The 14,751-nt window shown below is 38.1% G+C and overlaps 1 protein-coding gene across 2 annotated transcripts; it reads right to left on the reverse strand.

Annotated features, from left to right (window-relative positions):
• Nucleotides 1–2,861: 2,861 nt before the first annotated feature.
• On the reverse strand, nt 2,862–14,237 carry tank (TRAF family member-associated NFKB activator). 2 transcript variants are annotated; one of them, XM_057336126.1, is made up of 8 exons: nt 14,067–14,237; nt 12,410–12,576; nt 12,197–12,308; nt 11,990–12,099; nt 10,763–10,830; nt 10,075–10,193; nt 6,187–6,557; nt 2,862–3,836 (listed from the first exon to the last, which is right to left on the reverse strand). In XM_057336126.1, the coding sequence occupies exons 2-8, from the start codon at nt 12,506–12,508 to the stop codon at nt 3,672–3,674; spliced, it is 1,044 nt and encodes a 347-aa protein (XP_057192109.1). In that variant the 5' UTR covers nt 12,509–12,576; nt 14,067–14,237; the 3' UTR covers nt 2,862–3,671. The 2 variants fall into 2 exon arrangements, with proteins under 2 accessions (XP_057192109.1, XP_057192110.1); XM_057336127.1 differs by lacking the exon at nt 14,067–14,237 and adding an exon at nt 13,890–14,013.
• Between the last annotated feature and the right edge of the window lie 514 nt (nt 14,238–14,751).

The following is a 14,751-nucleotide window of genomic DNA, read 5'->3' on the forward strand; positions in this document are numbered from 1 at the left end:
GCCTACTGACAAAATATAAACTTGAAATGTACTTTAAGTCGCCTTTGATGCATAAACGTATACTGCTTGAACTGAACCTATTGGCTCGTCCATGCGTTGGGGGAACTTGAGCCAACACAGTTACGTGAGGGTCTCTCTCTCTCTCTCTCTCTCTCTCTCTCTCTCTCTCTCAGTTTACTTCGCATTGGAATGAGGCTAGTTTTCCTGAACTGTGCAGAAGCAGCAGCAGCAGCGGCGGCGGAGGAGCGGCTGATTAGCATGCGGCAATAATGAGGGTGAGCCGGGTTCCATTGTTCTAACACCTCCCGTCTCCTCCGCACCAATCTGTCAGCGTTCAGTCTCAAATGCAGCACTCCACAAATGAATTGGATAATTAGTTGCCCCTCACGAATGCTGCACTCTTCTCACCCCTGATTGCTTTCACCTTTTTGCTCCTGGCAATTTTGACACCTCGTAATCAGCCTGCTGCCTCTCCCTCTCAATCTATAACCCTCCTCTTGTCTACCCTTTTCTGGTGTACTTCCATCCAAAATATACACCTAGAAAGTGTTGAAGCTGATGAATGGACGGCCTGCTTTACTGCAGATAATGGATGCGCGGCGAATGAATGGGATCTATAGATCTTTTGCATAATGAAAGATATATTCGTCTTGCACTTTTTGCATTATGCCGTCATAAAATTGAGTCAACAGCAAGGACAAAAAAACACATGGACCCAGAAACTGTCAGTACAGCTTTCCTCTTCCAAATAACGAGCGCTGACAACGTAATTATGTACAAGCATCTGTCCACGACTCCAGAGAGAGAATAAGAGAGAGAGAGGGAGAGAGAGAGAGATCATTAGGGAGAGAGTTCATATTTTTCGTCTTTTAGAATAAATTCATGGTTTAATGCGAGAGATGAAAATTTGAGCGGTCTGTTTATCCAAGACGGGTCGTGCATTATGCGCAACACATTGCGCGCTTTCGAGATGCGATATTCAGCATGGCAAAGAGAGCGCGCGCGCTCGTCACGTGTGGCGGTTGTTGTGTTGTTTTCGCTGCAAAGCAACGTGGCGCGCTAGACATCGCGAAATTATGCATCATTAAAACATGGGTTTGGTTAAAAAAATAAAAATAAACAGGAGGAAAACAATCGTTAAGCATATGGGAGCTGCTGTCCGTCAGTTTAAGCTATCGCACTACGATTGATCAAATACAGAGTTTTAAGTAAAAGTGCTAAAATTCATCATACTTCTGGCTCAAAGATGACGTTTTATTCAAAACCGTGATATTTTAAGTTAACTTTTTTGCGTTTTTAAATTCTATTTTGCGTAGCCTAATTTAAAATAATTATATAATGCAATCATTCCAACTCTTGAATAATTTATTTTGAAGTTCTATGTCATAAATTCAAATGGATTGAATGGTTATAATGAGGACTGTACTGGTTTTAATGGAAACTACGTTTTTTTGTGTATATATTTGGGCTCTTATGATATCCCTTAGGAAAATTAACCAGGGTTTTTTTTTTGTGGTAAAAGTGTAGCAGCCATGGTTATTTGGTGTATTTATTACTATGTCAGTAACCATGTTTTGTTGGTGTTGTTGCTTTAACTGTATGGTATAAACCATGGTAAATTAATGTATGTCATCTGGTGGATGGGAACCAAGGCCCAAAACATGAAAATATTTACAATTCTAATACGTATTTCATGTACACTTATTTATGAAGTATGTTGAACAGTAGATATACAACCAGATCTCTGAAAATATAAACCATGGTAACCATACTTGAGTTTTATTTGTAGTTAAATCAAAGTAACCACAAATACTGTATTCCATTGTCTCTCTATAGGACCCAAAGTTCAATCCTTTTAGCAAAACTATAGTAATACAAATGATAATCAGCTTGCCAAAAACATTACTACAATTTTACCATAATAAAACCATGTCTAATTTTCATAAGGGTCAACGCGGGAATAATGACCAACTGCCTGTAATAAGCGATCAGCCAATCGTCCCCTAGTGCAAAGAAAGTCTACCAGTACAAAAAAACAGCAACATAATCTAGTACCTCCTCTTCACACCAGCTCATCTATTGCGTGTGTGTGTTAGCATGTTGTAATGCAGGGCACTAGAAGGTCTTCACCGCAAACACACGTGCGCCACTACACAAGTTTCCCTTTCTGCTTAACGCATCATCACCAGAATTAGTGAGAATTTCTACGTCTGTTTCCGCAACTGCTAATTATCCACACCCACAGTCCAATGCGGCATCAAGGACATGCTTTCGATCCTCCAATACAAACACAAGCACATCTGTACACCAGCGCACTTGCAGTTTAGAGCTATAATGTGTTATGAGCGTGTGAAAACAGAACACAGCTAGAATGTTTTGGTATTCGAGGTATTTAAGCATCTCATCCAGACGATGGGCAGTCTGGACAGATATCCTTTAGTCGATTCTGCATTCAACACGTGTCGCTCTAGCTCATCCATGTGGATCAACCACAAGGACCTAAATGCGCATCTAAGACGAAGAAGGCCACAAAATAACGCATTATAAATCAGAAGATAATTGTGCGTGTAATTATGAAGTGAGCTTGTAATACCTGTGCAGGAGTGCTCTCCTAGACCAGATGGTGTTTATCGTTGCAATAATTATTTCTCATTCTGAACAGATCTTTCATACAGGTGGTACGAATTAAAATTAAGTTATCAAATGAAAGCAATTAAGAGTTATTACTTCCACAACATTTCAAAAGAAAAAAATTCAGTGACCACTATACTTACAACCATGTTGCAAAAACTGTATGTGCCGCACGAGCGCTGGAGATATTCGCCTAACAACAATCTAAATCACAACAGGGATGCATAGATTAACAAATTGCATACATTTTAATGGCGGATGGAATAAAGACATACATAAACGTGCTTGTAAGACATATGCTACTATATACACAATAAAATGTGAGGTGATGCAACATAGACACTTACTTTCCACAAAACAGATTTTGGATGTGACCTAAATGGACAAGAAGCGTTGTCCCAGGCTCTCTGATGGTGGTATGGTCTACTCAAAAAAAGGTCTGACCCAGGTCCTGTGAATTCAAGTAAATTGAGAAAAGGGGAGGTAACAACAGACGGCCGAGTACACAGTTACTCTCACAATAAAGCAATAGGCAGAGAGTTATTCTTCTTTAAACACTGCATGACATCAGTAAGAATATGACAATACTCCATAAGTTCATGTTTTGTTTTTAATTTAAGACATGAAGAGCAAAGATAAGAGGTGAGTATGTTAGGGAAGTATGTTTTAAACGCAGGCTGTGGTATAAAGGTAAAACGGTCAGAAGACTGTTGAAGTGAACTCACACAAAGAGTACTTGCAAACCATGAGATGAGTACAAAAAGAAAGAAATTCTCTGCCATGTGCATGTCTTTTCGATTGCCACATCATATTAAATGACTTTAAAGGAAGCACGTGTTTATTGTAGTAAACTGACAGTCGTCGGAAAGGCTGAATGTTTCAAGTTCTCCTAATTAAATAAAAGACTGTGTAAGGCCTGCGCTCTCCGTCGTGTCACTAAAGTACGTGAGAAAATATGTTCTGACGGATAGTGCGCTCCTCCACAAACGCCAAGAATAAAGGCTCTTGCAGTCCTGCTGGCGGCCCCTCGCCCGCACGGGTCAATCGCCAGCTTTGTTCTTGAAGTGTGAATTGAGGTGGCTATACATGTGATTCGGGGGGACATCATCCATGCAAAAGGCACACTTCTCTCGGCTGTTCATCTGCTGAGCGTCTGTCCCCGACGCCTGGCCCGACGCGTCCTGGAGGTCTGGAGTCCAAAAAGGCTGAACGGAGACAAAGAACATTAGAAAGCAGCGAGGGCAGAATCTGTGACAATTATCCATTTGTTTAGCTGGCATGAGAGAAAGTTGGGCAAATAAAAGCCAGGATTATAGCCACGCATATCTGGAGATATATGGTCGCAGTTGCAAATATGTCCAAGGTTTTAAAGGGATAGTTCACCCAAAAATAAAAATTCTGTCATCATTTACTCACCCTGTATAAATTTCTTTGTTTTATTGAACACAATGGCAGATATTTGGTAGAATGTCAGTAACCTAACAGATCTCATCCCCCATTTACTGCCATAGTACGTAAAATAAATACTATGGGAGTCAATGGGGGATGAGATCTGTTTGGTCACTAACATTTGTCCAAATATCTTCCTTTGTGTTTAGCAGAACAAAGAAATGTATACAGGTTTGGAACAACCTGGGAATGAGTTAATGATGACAGAATTTTCATTTTTGGGTGAACTGTCCCTTTAAAAAAAGGTGCAATTGAAAGACAAACGCTTAAAGGGATAGTGCACCCAAATATAGAAATGTTGACTACATTTATTCTTCTGCAAAATGCAAAAGAAGATATTTTGAGAAATGTCTCTGTGGTTAGGTGTCCATACAATGGACGTCAATGGGGGCCAATGTTGTTTGGTTACCAACATTCTTCAAAACGTCTTCTTTAGTGTTCTGCAGAAGGAAGAAAGTCATGATGGTGAATAAATGATAAGAGAATTTTCGTAGTCGGGTGGACGAATTCTTTCATATTTCTAAACCCAAATGGCTTCACATGTCTAGCAAGACTCAAAGAAACTTCATTATTACTGTAGGATCGAAGGCGATCGTAAGAACAAAATGAATTTGACACTCCTGTTTAATATTCATTCAATGATAATAAAATACGTCGGCTGATGGCGAGCAAAGCCTTATTTACTAAACTTGTCCCTGACATCGTATTTCTTGAACTGAATGTGGCCGCATGATAACTAAAATAGCTTGTCATCTATCTTCCCATGTGTAGCACTGTGTTTTTCAAATGTCACAACAACAAAATGACTACAGTCATTGCAGCTCTTTTCTAATAACTGGTGGATTTACACTTCGTAAGAGCCGTTTCATATATAATGTCTGTTTGCCAGCAATACAGCATTTCTTCAGGTTCTTAAAACACAGCATAAGTATCCACAACGCTTAAAACTAGAAACAAGCAAAAGAACAGCCCAGAAGCAAATGTAATAGTACGACAACACAGATTGTGATATGTGATTCACAGCTCTCTGGTCTTAGCACATCCTAATTGACATCTTAAATGGATTTACGCTGAATCCCAATGCAGATGTGAAGCTTATATAATAGGTGCGAGATTCTCACTTCTCCGTATGCACAGGTAAAAACAATAGGGATCTTCTTTATCTGTTTTATCAGATTTCATTCGCAATTTCTCAACTTATGAATATGTATATAGTAATATAATATTGAGCCTGTGTCGATTTTATTGTAGGAAGACGATGGTTTGTGTGATCATTTTATATTCATGCATGTAGCTTGGTACCTTTTTCTGTATTTGCAATAAACGCTTTGTTAAAAACAATAATTGTAAAGAATGCTGGACTGTTTTAATCCATCCATAGGTTTAAATAAACTAAGTGGCCATATTTGACCCATTATGGGTTAAAAGGACCCATGAAACAATGATTGAGTTTGTCCATATTTTACTCAAACATGGTTGAAACAACCCAACATTTGTTAAGAGCATAACACTACACGGCACACACACATATTGTGTAAAATACACTCTGAGTGGATATGCCGCAATGCATTATGGGATCATCTTTTCTGTGAAAATTGGGTAAAAAGAATACAATAGTTTTTTTTATTTGGGCATCTGCCTATGATACAGCAAAGTACATAAAGAGGTGATAAACATCACGTAATGTTTGATGTTAACACAGCTCGGTTAAAAAACCTAGTTAGCTGACAACTCAACAATTTAACAAAATTAAAAAGATAATATCCCTTGCCCAAATGCTAAGGCGCCCTTCTCAGAGAAAACAATCCCAGAATGCACCGTGATAAGCTCACTGAGAAAAAAAGAATCCAAGATGGCAGTTTTAGTTCATTCAACACTGGAAATGAATTTAACAAGCCGATAAGTAAATAATTGAACCATTTTACTCAATGTTTGTATGCACTTTATATATTTTCTATATACATTTTAGCACAGATTTTTATTTTAAAACACTTTTTTAAATGAAACCCTATATAATGTGACCATTCCTCGCCATACGTAATTTAACTCACACATGAATCTTGGCAAGTGTTCATTTTGGAACGTGCGTGTGAACTTCCCTCTCACCTGTTGGGGTCCTCGTACATTTTCCAGCGACGCTGAAGATGCAGACGTGTGAGTGGGCGAAGAGTGGACGGGATATGACGGATAAGACTCCTCCCTCAAAGGGTGTATGTGGCCTTCCAGGCCTGGCCCGAGCACAGGCAGCTCTATCCGTTTATCTGGCGTACTGTTCAGAAATTCATACTCGGTGTGGCTCGGAGGGAACTTGACGCTCAGTTCTCGTAGAGAATCAAATCTGCCGTCGTCTGGATCAGCACCGCGTGACGCGAGGGGAGCAGAGACGCTACAAACCTCCGGTCTCAGTGCTGGGGAGAAGGACACCTCGGCCTGTTCGCCAGTGACATCGGTGCACTGTATGGGCATGGAAAACTGCTCTGGAGACAGATGGGAAAAGAACATTTGAAAGCAGTTCGCATATTTGTGCAGGATCAGTGACGTCTGGTATTTGACAAGGGTCATGCCAAATCGACTTTCTCTAATCTTTGAAAAGGAAAACAGCTTGATGTACTATGAAAACAGAACTCAAAGCATCTCTGTGAAGAGACCGTTTATTTGAATAAAGGCTGTTATTACATAAACATGGATGAAAGAACTAACACACTGAAGGGATAGTTTGTACAAAAATGAAACATTTTCATCATTTACTCATTCACTCACATGTTATTATTCCAATCCTGTATTTATATTTTTAGGTGAACTATCCTTTTAACACGTACCTTTAACAAGTAAAAAATAAAAATAGTTGCTTTTGGGATAACATGCACCTTTGAATCATGCACAATAAGACCAGAAACATGCATTGAGAAAGTCAACATCACTTTTTTCAGACTGGATTGTTTTATGAACCTGCCACAATGCAGCAAACCGAAAAGTGTCGTTTCCCATTTTCCACGAAGAGGACTTTTATACAGAAATCTAAAAGCAGTACGAAAAAGAGAAGAGTTTGGGTATGTGTATCTAAACACCTTTACACTCACTGACCTTTGACCCAACCTCTCTCACCATCACAAACCTGTAAATCACTTTGTATTAAGCTTCTGCTGATCAAACAAAAGTTTCAGGAGGTGTGGAGTAAACTCACAATTACAAAAGGTTTGGAGCACTTCTAAAAAAAACTCATTTATTATTTCCGATCCAACATACTGTATCAAAACTACTCTTCAGGTTACACGTCACTGACGTTACACTTGTGATTGGTGATCCTTTCCTTAATCCTAACAAACAATTCATAGATTGAAGACTGGATATCAACATGTAATGAACCTCGGAAGAGAATCTGTCAGGTGTAATAAATTCACATAACTGATGGAGACAATTCACACGATCAGAAACAGATAAGCAATCAGATTTTAAACTGCTCCCTTATACTCATATAGATTTAAGGACATTAGTATGCAAATGCATAGAAGCACAGCAGTGATATGCACACCATGCAACGCTGACTATTAATGAGCCACTCTGTCAATTTTAGCACCAAACATTGCAGTGAGAACTGCTCTAACATAACAACTGCACCAGCCAATTAAAATCACTGACACAAGTCGAAATTCGTCTCCGGAGCATCCTGATCAAAGTCAGCGAGCAGGCAAGTGGAGCCGGTAATGTAACGTTATGAAATCATAATGATCAGAGAAATGCTCAGACTCAATTACCGAGATCCATAATTCATACGCTACGCATCTTACGTCATTTTACAAGGGCAGCAAAGTTGATATCGTTTTCAGGGGAACAATTGTATTCGATCATCGCTGCTTGTATTTCCAGGGCAGAATCACATGATAAAGAAACAGTTTGGCCAAGAACAGACATTAGTGTCATTATTTATTCACCCTCATTTTGTTCTGACCCTGTACAGTTGATGAAACACAAAGTGAGACGATATGCAATATGTCAGAACTATCAGAAATATTTTCTATTCAAAGAAATTGAGCGTGATTTTCATTAAAGCTATGTAAGACAAGTTCATTCAACTCACATGCTATTTAAGTCACACCTTTGGCTGAGCAACAAAACAAAATGTGCATGTCAGTCTGAACTAGTTCAAACAAAAATAAAACTTCTTTAACCCTCATGTCATTTAAATCCTGTATAGGTTATGACTAGGTTATGATGGTTTCGTGTCCATACAATGGAAGTGAATGGGGTTCGATGCCGCTATCAACATTTTTCAAAATATCTTCTTTTGTGTTCTGCACAAGAAAGAAAGTCAGATTTTTCATTTTTGGGTGAACTTTTCTTTACCAAGATGGATAGTTCACCCAAAAAATGAAAATTCTGTCATCATTTACTCGACCTCATGTTATTTCATACCTGTATAAATTACTTTGTCCTGATGAACACAGAGAAAGATATTTGGAAGAATGTTAGCAATTTTCAGTCCTAGAACACCAGGAAAAATGAAATGGTAGTCAAAGGTGCCCCAGAACTGTTTGTTTTCCTATATTCTTCAAAATATCTCATTTTGAGTTTAACAGAACAAAAAATATACAATATTTTTTTCTACTATGGTAGTGGATGATGTCACAGAACTGAAAATTGCTAACATTCTTCCAAATATCTTTCTTTGTGTTCAACAGAGACAGATTTGAAACAACCTCAGGGTGAGTAAATGAGGACAGAATTTTCATTTTTGGGTGAACTATCCCTTTAAGAGATAACCAGCAAATGATCACTTCAATTTGCACAGACTCCTTTTGAATACTTTAATACTTTCATATCATTATAACTGAGGGTTAGAATAACATTAACTTATTCCCGAATTAAACAGATGCAATATTTATTATTTCCATTATTGCCCTAAAATCAAAAGTTAACCTGATAACATATCCACAGCGGTGTCAATAAATCTGCTCTTATTTTCACATTTCTGGTTTGTGATGGGATTATTGGCACTCAGCATCTGTTTCTCACCATCCAGAATTATACAACATCAGGCTTCTATATTTTTGGATGAAAATGCAAAGGTGTTTGCCAGGGCGTTGTTATGTGGTTTAAAGTGTTCGAGCACGCTGCTATGAGCTTTCTGAGGTGTTTCGGGTGGTTGTTTGCTTGTTTTAGTCAAAAAAGATGAACCTCAATAATAACCTGAGGTCTCGTGTCTAAACCTTGCGTAAACACATCCTTAAATGTGCGCCGTGTGCACATATTTACGCTAAATGTATTTTTTCAATTCTGATATCTGCATGGAGAACCGAGTACACACATTTTAATGCCAAAGCATTTATACATCAGACCCCAGGTCGCTAGATATGGTTCAGGTCCCGTATTTAAATGAAGTCTTAAAGTTTTTGCCTGTTTCGAAAAATCGTAAAACCAATTGTTTCTGTTTCAGAACTTTAACCCTAAACACCAGCGTCGGACTAATCACATTTAAATGCACAAGGCTGTGGCGTGGGGCAAAAACACGCCGTCCTTTCTGTGCAGTTTCCACATCCAAAAATACATCTCACTGGCGTATTGTTTCTCAAGTCGTTTCACAGAGGACACGTAATTGTGTAACAGTGTACCGCTTGAAAAACAACATTTATCAAAGTGATAATTGAACATGTTCATCTGCTCAGTCTATTTTAATGCTGCGCGGAGGTCAGAGGTCATTGGAGCAAAGAGCAAAGAGACACCGTGGCTCCACGTCAAGCTTTTCTGCTTTTAATTGCATGCAGGAACAAACACTGAAATGTATAATTACTCGCGTGCTGCCCTACACTACTAGTTATATAATTACTCATTTGTTGTGACATTTCCAAAGTAATTGTAAGTCCACAGTTATTATTTTACCTAATTTAATTAGAATACAAAAGAAAAGCGCTTGGGTGAGGTGGTATAACAGCTATAATTTAATAAAGGACATTAGTCCAAATTTGCAAATGAGCTTTATTAAAAAAAAGATGTTACCATTAGTGGTTTCCTTTCCGTTGTGTATTCTCTTCAGGTGATCTTTCTGCCGTCTCGATAAAGTTTGAATCCTCTGGAAAGTCCCCTGAATATCCTGCAGAGCGCCCAGAACGTCCTCGCTGAGCCAAAGAGAAAGACACATTACAGAACCTCATGCTTCCTTTTAAAAAAATAACCAGACGAATAAATAAACATCCAGTTATGTTTTTTATTTAAAGGCACTTCTGTGTGATTTTTATTTAACTTATGTACATTGTGTGTACACTGCAGTCGTGCCTGAAGAACACTGTGGCCTCACCCACAACTAACTCTTGTATGTGTGACGTGATTTTTGAGCTACAACTGAAACGATTTGACCTCTTCACAGTTATTGACGAGATTCAAAGAGCTGATTTCAGATCAGTGCACTTCCCCTTTTGCTTCCGAAAAACTAAGAATACTAAACTGATCTCTTAAAACCGCTAGTATTTCATGAGGTGTTGTCTCCAAATTAGATTTATTTGCCGTTATTCATATACTCAAAAATATAACAAATCCAATAACAGCGCTTTGCCAACTCTAACTTCAAATAAACAGACTGAAGCGAGTTGTTAAAGCGGTGTGTAAACTTTGGTCGGTGTGCCTGTGGGACCGCAGTGTAAAATTCTTCTTTAATAATTAATTGTGTAAAGTGATATGAATCTCGTACCTCTTTATTCCACAAGCAGCTGATATCGTATGGGGAAGCATTCCAGGACGGTCTGTGGGGTCGTTCATCTGCGCAAGAAAAGAAACAGATATACAGATTGACTAAAGCAATTTTGAATATCATTTTTTAAAGTGACTGCTGCAGTATATCAGCAGATGAATGGGTATGAATTATGTTGTTTTAAATAATACTAAAACACATTGATTTGTAAATGCAAACGTAAATGCAAAGAAGTGTTTCAAATCTTACATGATCTGTAAATTATACTTATCTAATATCTATTCATGTTTTGAAATGTATATTCTTATTACGTTAGATGTTCTTATAATAGGCTTTGAGCAAAACAGAATTCCTTTATTTATTCATAAATATTCATGCATAACACCCCCATAATAAATGCGGATCCATATAACACTACCAACATTATCATTATTATGAAAGGAGTTAATCACGCTTTAAAATCTCTCTTCCATACACCAGTTAAGGCCACTACAGCTTTTGAATGAAGCGCGGAGGCCATTATCTACTTGAGATTAAGCTCAGGAGAAAGTGAAAATGCCATTTCAACCTGCTATTTCTATATCTTAGAGTAACAGCCATCTAAAAAAGTGACACCTCCTTTCAGAGGAGAGAACTCAATTCTCTCAGCCCGGGCCTTATGCTCTAGTGCCCCCTGTGGGTCAAAACATGTCCACGCTCAAGACAATTGAGCAGAATTATCACACTAGATTCAATTAGAGAAACATTCTCACTATGGACAGATAGCGATGAAAAATGATATCAAACTGTGAAGAGAGAGAACTACGTCTTTTTCGCACATTTCTCACAACTTAACCCTCGAATGAACTGTGGATAACTAGCAAAGCGTTGCAAACTCGGCTATTAGGAATGTATTCCGCTTACAGGCGGCTAACAATGAAAACACAATATACCGTGGGAGGTCTGGGGTCATGGTCAGAGAAGCCCTTTGGAACAATTACATCAGGACCAAATGTGCATTTAAACAACGAATGAACAAATAACTCCATGCACATTTTCACGTTCTCTGAGAAAATGTGTAAAACTCTCATTTTGAAGATGCACTCAATTCACATGCATTATACTTACATGTATGCATTTGGCAGACGCAGTACAATTTTAAAGTATATGACCCTGGAAACCGAGCCTACAACCTTTGGGCAACCTACTGAGCTACAGGAACGCTTTTAATGAAATGAGGAGACGCACCAGGAAATGATTGGTCCTGTGGGAAGTGGATTGGTTGTCAAGGTGATGATCCCTAGGTGAGCTCTCCGCTTCCTGTTTTCTGTACGCAGTCTCACTGACTGTCAACTCCCCTAAAACAGTTTGACCAGGAAGAGACACATTAACACAGGCACACTAATCAACCAAACTTCACCTTATACAAAGCAGCAAACCATTGATTTTTTATACCTGCGGCATGTTTGTGAGGTAAACACTGTTGAGCTTTGAGATGCGAAATGATCTTTTCTTGTTCTTCTATCTTTCTCTCCAACTGCAAAGTGTGCCGCTGATACTGCTCCGTCTGCAAAACCATCACATTTCTGTTAATGACGTTCCCCTTTCATACACACAAACTGAAAAAATAAGCACAATTCAATGGAACTGATTGTTTCCGAACAGAACCTTGTGCTGAAGTTCCTTTTTGGCAAGATCTTTCTCAATAGATGCATTTCGGTACGCTTCAAAGGCTTTGTTGAGCTGGTCACTGATGTTCCTGTCCATCCCGGGGCCTTCAGTAACATTCCGAACGGGCCGGTCCCGGGCTCCAGTCCCAGGCAGGCACAAATACTCTGAGGATCGAGATTAAAACTGGAACGGTCAGCGATACACACACCAGAAACCCACTACACAGCTACTACGAAGAAAATTCCAGTGTAACATCGAAGGCACATTTAGCCTTCATAACAGAATCTGACAATGTCAAATTATTATTATCTCCATAACTATAACTTCTATCAATATGATGTTTTTGTGATGTTTTTGAACGTGTGATATTTTCTTAGACTGCAAAACAGTTTAACTAAACATTTAAAACTACTAGATGTTATACATTTTTGCTTATTAACAGGTACAAACAGGGATATAGTTGCAGTTGATAAAATTGTATTTAAATTTGTCCCTTAAAAAACTTAATTACGGTTTTATAAAGTGTTACAACCATGTTTTTTTTTTATTACCATTTGTGTTACCTTAGTTTAAATATAAATAGATAATTGTTAAACTATGGTTGTTATAGTGAAACAATTGTAAATTACATAACATATTTACTGTGGTAAATCCAGTGCTTATTCCCATCAGGGATAAAATATATTTTACACACACATCATATCACTAATGAAAGATTTGATGTTATCCCAATAAAACACATTTGTCCAGACTATAAAACTGACAATGCGAGTCGGTTATGAAACTTTCTTTCTCTGGGTTGGTTTATCTGTGAAATTAAATTTCTGTCAGGCACATAGTTTTGCTTAAAACATTTCTACTAATATTCCCCAAGAATTGAAGATATAGTTCATTTAACGTAAGTCAAGACCCAATATTTCGTCACACCAAGTAAAGCTCTCACAATGGGAGGCTTTATATCAAAAATAATAGCCAAACACATCGATTCTTGAAAAAGCAAGTTAAAGTTAACACTGTTTTAGCCCACAGAAAATGCAATTCATAAATTGATAAAATGTATATGGAACACACTTAACAAACCTGTCCAACCTGACGTTTGTGAAAATTTCCCTTGCCCTACATACACAGGTCAACCATTCTGTTAAAATCTACCCTCATTACAGAAGTAACTAAACGTCTTACTATGTTTTTACCGTGTTTTCTTTACCACCCAACAACCATTACAAAAACATAATGTAATTCAAGTTTAAAACAGAATTCACAAACATAAGCAGCTGTTTGAAAACAGTACACAAAACCACACACATTTGTGTAAGGTTTGTCTAAAAACCATATAGTTACTGAGAAACAGACCTTGTGACAACTTCCCTGTGCCCTAAACCAAAATAACGTGCTTCAAAACTCAGTTTGATAGAATGAGAAAAAAAATTAACAGAAAATGTAAACAGCACAAAACTTCACAGCAAAGTTTACTTACTAAAAATATGTATAAAACAAGTGCAAAAACGCCAAGGCCACCACTAAAGTAACACGATTAAACGTCCAAAAGCAGAACGTCGGAACAACCAAAAGCAAAAGTTGCTCGTAAAACATTTGAAGACAGCGAAGTGGATGAAGTAAGTGCACTTGATAGCGTGCACCGCCGCGGACTCACCTTCACTCCAAAACAGACCAAACACACAAACTTCTACGCAGTTTGGACATGGCGACGATGCTAGGGTTTATTTCTGCGTTTAACGGGAGGAAATGAAGTATTTCATACAAATGTACATTCTGCATGTTTTACAATGAGCTGGGAACTTCCCTCGGGGAATCCCCACAACACGCCATCAACTTCCGTTTCATACAGCTCGACCAATCGCCACGCTTCCGCTTGTGTGCCTGTGTGTGTCTGCTTAACCATATTTCGGCGACAAATTCGTACCTGACAAACCCCAAACCTCCTGCTGGGGACGTCCTTTAAAGCAAAAACGCTTTGAAATATAGTAAATATTTTATATTTGTATTGTAAAAATAAACTATTTGTATTTGACTATAGATTTATAACTAGCTGGTAAAACAATTTGAGTCTGTGGAATGTCCCCATTTATAAAAATAAGTAGTGAGTATGTGTGTGACAGAAAGAGAGATAGAGAGACTTGATATACTTCCTTTAGTCTACATGTAGCAGACTTGTGTAATTGATAGTTTTCTGCTATTTAAATTAGAATTTTTGTAAATATCTGTTTACATTCTATTTTATTTTATTTTGCACTCAAATACTATTTGCACCAAATACTTGTACGCAGCCGCAAGTGCAATACAAAATGTGCCATTTTTGCCATAAAGCACATTTAAAT

Source organism: Triplophysa rosa, linkage group LG6 (genome assembly GCF_024868665.1).
Source record: "Triplophysa rosa linkage group LG6, Trosa_1v2, whole genome shotgun sequence".
NCBI lineage: Eukaryota > Metazoa > Chordata > Actinopteri > Cypriniformes > Nemacheilidae > Triplophysa > Triplophysa rosa.